This window comes from Nerophis ophidion, unplaced genomic scaffold (assembly GCF_033978795.1).
Source record: "Nerophis ophidion isolate RoL-2023_Sa unplaced genomic scaffold, RoL_Noph_v1.0 HiC_scaffold_68, whole genome shotgun sequence".
NCBI classification, from domain to species: Eukaryota; Metazoa; Chordata; class Actinopteri; order Syngnathiformes; family Syngnathidae; genus Nerophis; species Nerophis ophidion.
In genome coordinates, this window is record NW_026906990.1 from 230,483 (window position 1) to 240,630 (window position 10,148).

The window sequence follows — 10,148 nt, forward strand, 5'->3', positions numbered from 1 at the left end:
GAAGGGCTTGTTTGTGGAAGTTTGAGAGTGCAACAGGAATCCTGTCAATGTTAGAATTACACAATAGCAAAAATGTTAGGCCTCCAAGGTTAGAGAATACATGATGAGAAATAAAGTTCCAAATTGAGGTAGGGTCTTTCAAGTAGTGTCTTATCCAATTAATTTTAAAGGTGTTGTTTAGTGTAGTGAAGTCAAGAAAGTTTAGACCACCCTGATTGTAATTGTTCATTATAACAGATTTATTAATATCATGAATTTTGTTTTTCCAAATAAAGTCAACAAGTATTTTGTCAATAGTTTTACACATTTTTGGGTAATAAAGCGTAATCTTACCGGCTGTCCGTTCAGCTTTTGCTTTTGTCACAACTGTGGGTTGTCGTCAAGGATAGCAAACCTTCTCCCATTCTGTGCTGCGGTGGCGTCTTCTGACTTATGCTCTCCTTGATTAGACGCAGCTGTCTAATTATCGGGCTCGTGCACCAGCAGGTGAGACGGGAGCGCGCGGCGCTCTTTCTGCGCGTGAACGTGAATAGATGGGGTGATCATATAAACAGACTGGCTGAACTAATGCCGGTCTATTATTTACCTGGGGTTACCAAGGTGAATAGGGGGTGCGGATGTACTTTACCATAAAATATTATTTTATTTTATTTTTCAATTTTTTTAATGGGGTTTGGTTGGTTGCCAGGTCGCTGAGGTTACGAGCACGCGCATCAGCTGACGAGACAGCTATTCGCCGCTACAGTCACTTTTTAGACTTAAGAGTTCATCTTTCATGTTATCAGTTTGAGAACTTTTTTTCCCTCTCTTTCCATTTTTCCTTTCTTTTATTGTAACAGGATCTGTGTACTCTTATTTTATTTTAATATTTTCTACCGCTTGTCCCTTTGGGGTCAATTATATCCATTATTTCGGAATAATTCCCACCAATAGAGTGATTTTTGTGTACATTAAATTATTCTGATCTACATCTCATCTCATAACTGATACTACTCATTGTTTCCTGGATTAATTATTGTTATTTTCTTATTTAAAAGTGAAACCAACGATTCCGGAAATGCTAAAGTAAAAAGTTTGATGTATGTTGCTGTTAAAGTGAGACAACTTGAACAAGTTTGACTCGTTAAAAGCTTGAGCAACAAATGAAGATGCAAACTATTCACTGATTGATGTTGTTGAAAAGAGAAAAGCGTAAATAATAATGAGAAGAAATAAATGAGAGTATTTTGGATGAAATGAGCAAGTAGGAATGAGGTGTAGGTAACAACAATAAAAACACGTGGAAGGGTAAATTTAAATAATTCAGGCAGTAGTAATATCGCTACAATTTCTAGCACTTTCACTCTTGTCATTGCAATGAATGTCGCACGGGGGCGCCACTGAACCCCAACATTAAAGCTTTGTTTGATATACTTTGGATTTATTTTTTAGAAACAAGACACTATTCTATATCACTCTGTTATTCAAATAAATATTACAGGAAAGAAAAGCATGGTAACAGTGACAGCAGGCAATATTTTACCTCTTCGTCCACTCGGCTGTGACGTCATTCCCAGCTTCCGGCGTGAACGGAAGACAGCGGAAGTGTGCCAACTGTCGTGAAAGCACATCGACGCAGAAAGAATCGAGCAGGACTAATAAGTCAGTCTTATTATTTGTTCTCCAGTTTGAAATATTTACGTCGTATAAAATACATATTTGATTCTTTATTTAAGGATAAAGTGGTCTCGATGCGCTAGAAGCACTGTGCCGCTTCTCGTGCTATCTTTGCTTGCTAGTTAGCTTAGCTTGTTAGCTGCTAACAGAAGACACAGAATTTATCAACACGTCGCTAAGTAGAGATCGAGTGTGAGAGTAAAGTGTTGTGATTGTGTGAAAATGTGCGAAAGAAGGATAGCAAAGTATGAGGAGGAACTTTGTCCAACAAAAGAGGAGAAGGAGCGACAACATCAACTACTGGATGTTTATTATAAGAAACATCATCAAGTTGTGTTACACAGAACAGGTTTGTTTACTTTTTACTCGCACATCTTTACTAACTTTATATTTGATGAATAACACTTTGCTTAATATATTGTGTATAAGAAGTTGTGTTGTCTTGTGAGGATGATGCATTCCGTCTGCTACTTGCAACGTGGTCTTGCAACCACGTGGTTGTCTGTGTTCTGTGGAATGTAACTACTAAAGATGAGTTACACATCCCAGTCCATTTGTACTACAAACTGTCAGTGGTGGAACAAGTCAGAGCCGGGCCGGGGGCATGACCCAAATAATAAAGCTAATTCTACCATCATTTTACAACATACACATGCCTTTCTGGCATGTGTGTCTTTAACCAGGTTTTAAAACGTTTCAAAACCATTTTTGCTGAAATTTTCATTTTCCCGACATGCATTTATTTTCTCACTTTCACCACAGCATCAACCCGTTCACAGGATGTAGAAAACATATCAAAGGGGATCTGTTTTTTTTCTTTTAGCTGTGCCTATTGTTCACAAACCTTATGTTAGACATTAACATGTTTTGTTTTTTATTTATTATGAATGCTAAGTTCTAAAGAAACGTCAGCAAAATCTTAACTATCCTAGATTTATCAATGGAGTCAATGGGATCACCTCTATTCCGCTCACTAAGCCCCCTAGATAAGAATTAGTTGATCAATATTATATACCCAGAAGTCATTTTTTAATCGCTATCTCTAAAACATCCTGTAAAAATGCATATCCTCTGGAAATATGCCTTACAATAGCCACAAACTGGAAGATACATTTTTAATTAGGATACGATTTAAATAAATAATGTAAAGGTTGAATGGAAATTTCCAGTGTGTACCCCCTCTTCTGCCCACCTGTAAGTCCAAAAGGGAAAAAAAAAGGGAAAAGCGGTAGAAAAATGGATAGATGCGTGGATGGGAAAAAAGCACATCATCGACAGGCCTCAAATGTTTCCTTTTCAAAGGGGAACCTTATCAGCAGACCCATGTAAGCGTCAATATATACTTTGATGTTGCAGAAAAAAGACTGTATATTTTTTTAACCGATTTCCGAACTATAAATGGGTAAATTTTTTGCGAGTTAAACGCCTTTCAGTTTATCGCTTCAGGAGCGATGACGTCAGAATGTGACGTCACCTAGGTAATAAAGCCGCCATTTTCATTTTCTCAAACACAGCGTCTCCGCTCTGTTATTTTCCGTTTTTTCGACTACTTTCTGGAACCTTGGAGACATCATGCCTCGTCGGTGTGTTGTCGGAGGGTGTAACAACACTAACAGGGAAGGATTCAAGTTGCACCACTGGCCCAAAGATGCGAAAGTGGCAATAAATCGGCCGCCAGACCCCCATTGAATGTGCCGGAGTGTCTGCACATTTCACCGGCGATGCTAAGGCAGACATGGCACAGAGATGTATGGATAACCTGCAGATGCATTTGCAACGATGAAGTCAACGAAATCACAAAGGTGAGTTTTGTTGATGTTGTTGACTTATGTGCTAATCAGACTTATTTGGTCGCATCGTGACTGCCAGCTAATCGATGCTAACATGCTATTTAGGCTAGCTGTATGTACATTTGAAACTATATTTACATCCAGCGTTTCCCTCCACCCACATTTAATGCCAAACAAACACTTATCAATCGACGGATTTAAGTTGATCCAGTGTCACAAGATGCGAAACTTCCGATCATTGGTCTGCACATTTTACCGGCGGTGCTAAGGCAAACATGGCCGAATAGCGTCAATAGTTATTCGCTCAATAGCTTCAGTTTCTTATTCAATTTAGTTTTCGCTATCTGCCTCCATACTCCAACCATCCGTTTCAAAACATGCGTAATCCGTGGAATCGCTTAAACCGCTGAAATCCGTGTCTGAATCCGAGCTAATGTCGCTATATCTTGCTGTGGTATTCGGCATTGTTTGTTTGTATTGGCAGCACTGTATGACGTCACAGGAAAATGGACAGTGGCTTCGAAGATAGCGAAAATAAGGCACTTTAAATCTTTTTTTAGGGATATTCCCGGATGGGTAACATTTTGAAAAAAACTTCAAAAAATAAAATAAGCCACTGGGAACTGATTTTTATTGGTTTTAACCCTTTTGAAATTGTGATAATGTTCCCCTTTAATTGTTCTGTTGTGTTTATGTTGTGTTACGATGCAGATGTTCTCCCGAAATGTGTTTGTCATTCTTGGTTGGTGTGGGTTCACAGTCTGGCACATATTTGTAACAGTGTTTGAAGTTTTTCTTACGGCCACCCTTAGTGTGACATGTGTAGCTGTTGATCAAATATATTTTGCAATAACACACGTACATATTTCATGGCCAGATGCAACATACAACTAGGCTTGCACGCTATCTGTTCATGCTGTAGGGGGCGCTAAAGGCAGCACCCTTATGGCACTCCATGAATATTTTTGATCCGGTACAAATCTACAGGGGCTTTGAGAGAATTGGTGCCCTGAAATTCAGGGGTCTCCGGGAAAATTGGGGACGTTGGCAAGTATGACGCTGTCAAGCGCCGTTCATATTAAACTCGCGGGCCGCACCAACATTAAATTGTCATATCAAAGTGCGGGCCGCATAATAACGTCTCACGGGCCGCATGTTTGAGACCCCTGATATAAACCATTTTAACATTCAAACTATTCTTACATTCACACTACATTCTGTCAGCATTTCAGTTCAATTTTAGCATTGGAGCATTCACACACAATACCTTGAACAATTTCGTCATCTACTTATTATTATTTTTACTATTATTATTATTATTATTATTATTATTATTATTAAATGTAGCTTACCATATTGCTGAAAATTTTAACTTCCCCTTGGGGATTAACAAAGTACCGTATTTCCTTGAATTGCCGCCAGGGCGCTAATTAATTTAAAACCTCTTCTCACTCCGGCATTTACTAAAGGCATGCGGTAAAGGCAAGCATGCGCTAATTATTTTAAAACCTCTTCTTACTCTGGCACTTACCAAAGGCATGCGGTAAATTTAGTCCTGCGCTTACAAATTTGAGTGTGATGTAAGGATACCATCATGAAAAGCACATTTAATAAAAATGTTTTATTATGGTCTTACCTTTACTTATAAATGAAGTCCATGCACAGTTCCATCTGATCAAAAGCATCGATAACTTGTTTAAAGAAGTCTTCCTTATCTTTCTTCAGTTTTAAAAGTCTCTCTGTCTCGATGGAGATCTTCCTTTATTACCTCCTTCTTTGATTGAAAGTCCGGTTTAGAAAATTGTTTTATTTTAGATATGTAATCCTCCATGTTAAAAGTGCAAGCGAGACGAAAAAATAAACACACGCTCCTCACTCATGCTGCTTGTTGTCACTTCTTCTGTAGCTGAGTAGTCACAAGAAGGATCACAAGCGCCCTCTAGCACAATGACTCATATTTGACACACAGCTATGGTATATCAATAAAACATAGCTGCTTACTGTTTTTTTTAGCATATTCAATAGCTTGGACCTTATATCCTACTGAATAGCTCTTAATCTTCTTACCTTTATGCAATGTCAAATTATTGAAATCAGTCTCTTCCATTTTGAAAATGATTACAGGTGAAGTGTCACTCGTGACGTGACGAGTTTGACCCGGCGGAAATTCTTGGCATATGTTAACTATTTGGCAAAACGAGTTTGACCCGGCTTTAATTCTAGGCAGGCGCATACTATATACCCGGCGGCAATTCAAGGAAATACGGTCTGTCTGATACTGAGTTTGATTGAATGTGTGGACTGCATGAATGATGCCTTCTCAGTTCTCACTCTAACGCAATTTTAGTGTCTAGAAACGCACTAAATGAATATAATCCATTATTACTATTATTAATAAGGTAAACAAGTTATCTTTTGAAGGTATAGTCAGTAATCTGATTACTTCTTCCCAGTTTAACTGTGGTGACACAATCTAAATGAAAGCAAAACAGATGTCATCCTTCTTGGCCAACATGTTGACTGTGCTCATGCTTCTTTTATGACAGACATGTCTCTAAAGATGAATAGGAAAATGACTGTAACTATTGTCCACCAGCGGAGGGAGCTCATCACTAGTACTACTGCGTGGAGGCTGGCATGTGGTACATTATTTCCTGTGTGTGTATGACTTATTCAGAGGGAGAACAGCACACTTTCACGTATGGCGTCTACCATTAAGGATTGCAGGAATGACTTTTAGATTTTTATATGAATAAGGTGGATTGGACGTTGGCCTGGGAAGACATTCCCCTGAAGGTCTTCTTCATGTGTCAGCTGGAAGTACCCTGACTGCTGTGAGGGGAAACTGATGAGATTGTGAGATTATATGTTGGTGCAGGACAATGTCTCATGTGACTGAGCAAAGCTGGACTTTTCTAAAGAATATTTGTTTTCTCCTGTCCCGCAGACCTCGATGAACATCTTCCTGGTGAGCAGGAGGTGGAACCACAGTCCCCCCACATACACGAGGAAGAAGAGGTACCACAGCCCCCCCACATTAAAGAGGAAGACGAGAAGCCACAGACCCATAATGTTAAACTGACCCTTCACATTAAAGGGCAAGCGGAGGACCCACTGATCTTACACATCAAAAAGGAAGAGGATGATCAACTGACCCCTCACTATAAGGAGCAAGAGAACCTGCTGACCCCTCACATTAAAGAGGAAGAGGTGGACCAACTGACCCCCTACTTTAAAGAGGAAGAGGAAGACCATGAGCCGCCGCACATTAAAGAGGAAGAGGGCATCAGTCAGCCTAAATGGTTGGAGGAGTTCCCAGTGACTGGTGTCCCTGTGAAGAGTGAAGATGATGAGGTGAAAGGTGAAAGTGAGGAGAGGGGTGGGGGGGAGCCTCCAAGCAGCAGCTCAACACAACACATGACAACAGAAGCTGATGGAGACCACTGTGGAGGATCACAAGCAGACAAGCTCTTAGCTCCACTATCAGATAGTGAGGACACAACGTCACACTCTCCTGACACTGATGATGAAGACTCTAAAGATAAGACATGTCACACTGACAACACTCCCTTTACATGTTCTCACTGTCACAAAACCTTTACATACTATAGTGTTCTGAAAAGACACATGAGAACACACACTGGAGAAAAACCTTTTTTTTGTTCACTCTGTAGTAAAGGTTTTACACAAAGTCAGAATTTGAAAGTACACATGAGAACACACTGGTGAAAAAACTTTTTCCTGTACAATCTGTAGTGAAGGTTTTGTAGAAAGTCGCAATTTGAAAAAACACATGAGAACACACACTGGTGAAAAACCCTTTGTTTGTTCAATCTGTGGTAAAGGTTTGGCAGACAGTAACAATTTGAAAAGACACATGAGAACACACACTGGTGAAAAACCTTTTTCCTGTTCAATCTGTGGTAAAGGTTTTACACAAAGTCAACATTTGAAAAGACACATGAGAACACACACTGGTGAAAAATCACATTTTCCTTGTTCAATCTATAGTAAAGGTTTTGTACAAAGTAACAGTTTGAAACTACACATGAGAACACACAGTGGTGAAAAATCACATTCTTGTTCAATCTGCAACAGAAGCTTTTGTGACCGATCAAGCCTTGCAGCACACATGAGAAGACACCCAGGAGAGAAAGTGTTGAGTTGCAGTGTGTGTGGTGAAAGATTGTCTTCTAAGTACCAGTGTAAGAAACACAAGTGTGCTGGTGAGAACAGCAGCAGCAAATGAAACTGCAGGATTTGAAATAAACTGTCCAGACTTTCATTTTGACTTTCTAACAACATCAGCACATATAACATGTGTAACAATCTGTTTAATATGCGTCTACATTTATAAATTACATAGTTTGAAATTTGAAAATATTACATATTTGTATTTCTAATTGTTAATAATCCCATAGATTATCACCTTTATATGATATACATATGTACTGGTTCACATCTGAAACATCTTCTGGACCACTTCAGGAAGCATATTATTATTTACTTTATACATCATTTGAACAGTTGTCTTTTATACAATTTTAAAATGTGTGACTTTATGAATCATTTGTTGGGTCTCTATAATCTATTTTATTCATTATCGTTATTACTCTGTATTATGATGGTTGTGTTGTGATTGTTTTATATGTATGTCCCCGGACCTTTATGCAATATACAAGAGAGAGAAAATAGCTGATTTTTATTTTGTGAAAGGATGGTTTTGTTTTCACAAACTTACATATGTGGATATATCAAATAAATCCAGTATTGTGTTTTAAAAAATGTTTTTAATGTTTTTTTTTCTCTTTTTCAACATCCCCAAAACAACATCAATATCAGTCAAAGTTTGGAGTGTCAAGCCAAAGCCAATATTGTACATCATCCCACAGATATTTACTTTGCATACATTCTTAAAATAAACTGTTTATTGTGTTTCCCTATCACAGAACCAACAATTGTTGTCTTCAATTGCAAAAAAAACCATCCTAAATATTATTTTAAGTGGTCACTTCACTTCCATCTTTTTTTTTTCTTAGATTAACTCTTTTGCCTCAGAAAGAATGGAAACTTTTAAGTATTTTTTTGTTCCAGAGAAAATAAGAAGAAGAAGAAATAGAAAATAATTAAAAGAGACGCTGTGAAGGTTTCAGGGAGAAGGAGACGGCACAGAGACTGGGAAAAGCTTATAGCCTGGGGCGTCTTTATTTTAACAAGGAGATATATATATATATATATATATATATATGTGTATGTCAAATCTGATGTGTATGTAACAAAGATGAAATGGGTGCAAGACTATGTGTGGAATTTAACGGGAGGTGTTATTTACCGCAAGTGTTGGAGGTGCGTGTTGAGAGGAGCTGAGCGGTCAGGCGCGGGCAAGGCAGGTAGGGAAGTCCAAGGCGGAAGCGTGGTCGAGAGGCAGGAGAGAGTCGTCGTTTGTCCGGGGGCGAGCAAGGGAACGAAAACCAGGAAGCCAGAGGAAGACAAGGGGAATCCAAAAAGGCACACGACACACAGCGTGGTTCGGGAACGCACACAAGGAGCTGCGGGGTGAGGAAAGACACGACAATTAACGCATGGGAAAAAGGCACAGAGATCAGGATCAAAAATTCAACTAGGATGCTGGAGACGAGCTTACGGTACAGTTGCTACGTTCTGGCAGAGGATCACTGGTGGCGGGGGTTCTTGTACTCCTCTCTTTCATTAGTGCCGGCTGCGTTGATTACAGATGGAGCGCAGCTGCCTGCCGCGGTTTGAGTGACATGCGCGCGGTCAGAGGCGCGCCGGATGACGCGCGCAGCGCGGCTCCCGACAGATTGCGCACTTGTGTGTGTCCGAGCCGTGACAGACGCAGTAACTAGAATATTTGGAATGAAAGCCTTTTTAAATTGTGTAATATTTTTTATTTGCAGGTTGTGCTTAATGAAATCTTGAAATATTAAAATATTTTTATCAGTCAATAAGTGCATCCGTGACCAAATGCCTTTTTCAAACCATTGCTGTACAAAGATGGATTTGTTTCTCATTTTAATATAAGAACAATTCCATAGTGGAGTATTGTGTGTGATGAAGTTGTGTTTGTAAATTAGTTTCCAGTACAACAACACTTGCTGGTAGGGATGGGTACTGTTCACTTCTAATTCCATGTTTTATGTGTTATATATGTCAATATATTGTGTGTTTGTATTTTGCCAACATGGTAGAATCACATGATAGGCAGGTTGTATCATGTTTTTCTGTCACCTTGAGGAAATGGCATAAAGAGGAAGATGACAATATAATGTCACTTGGACAATGATGTACAGAACAGAGGAGATTTAGTTCATTTCTATTTTTGCTTTTAGGTGATTCTTTTGTATTATTATTTTTTCACAAAACCTCTCTATTATTCAGCTATGGATTTCTGGTAGCTGCTTGAAAATAATTAATACGGAAAGCTTTACTTTAATAAGTGTATTGTTTTCCATTGATAAACACAATTGGGAACTGACGTTGCCAAGAATGGAACTCACGTCTTGTAGAATAAAAGGCCAACGCGCAAGCCTTTGTGCTATCAAAGTTTTGTTGACGTTACCAACAACAATCAGTAATCTAATGTTTATGAAATGGACATCAAGTTTGTTGTTTTGATTCAGTTTGTCATCCTTCTTTGATTCTAGTGGCATTTAAAAAACTGTTTTTATTCTCTCTCCATAT

At 38.9% G+C, this 10,148-nt stretch overlaps 1 protein-coding gene across 1 annotated transcript; it reads left to right on the forward strand.

Moving 5' to 3' along the window:
• The first annotated feature begins 432 nt into the window (after nucleotides 1-432).
• Nucleotides 433-8,231, forward strand: LOC133547143 (oocyte zinc finger protein XlCOF8.4-like). Its single transcript, XM_061892967.1, has 4 exons — nucleotides 433-538; nucleotides 1,557-1,641; nucleotides 1,890-2,005; nucleotides 6,394-8,231. The coding sequence occupies exons 1-4, from the start codon at nucleotides 433-435 to the stop codon at nucleotides 7,173-7,175; spliced, it is 1,089 nt and encodes a 362-aa protein (XP_061748951.1). The 3' UTR covers nucleotides 7,176-8,231.
• Nucleotides 8,232-10,148: the final 1,917 nt, after the last annotated feature.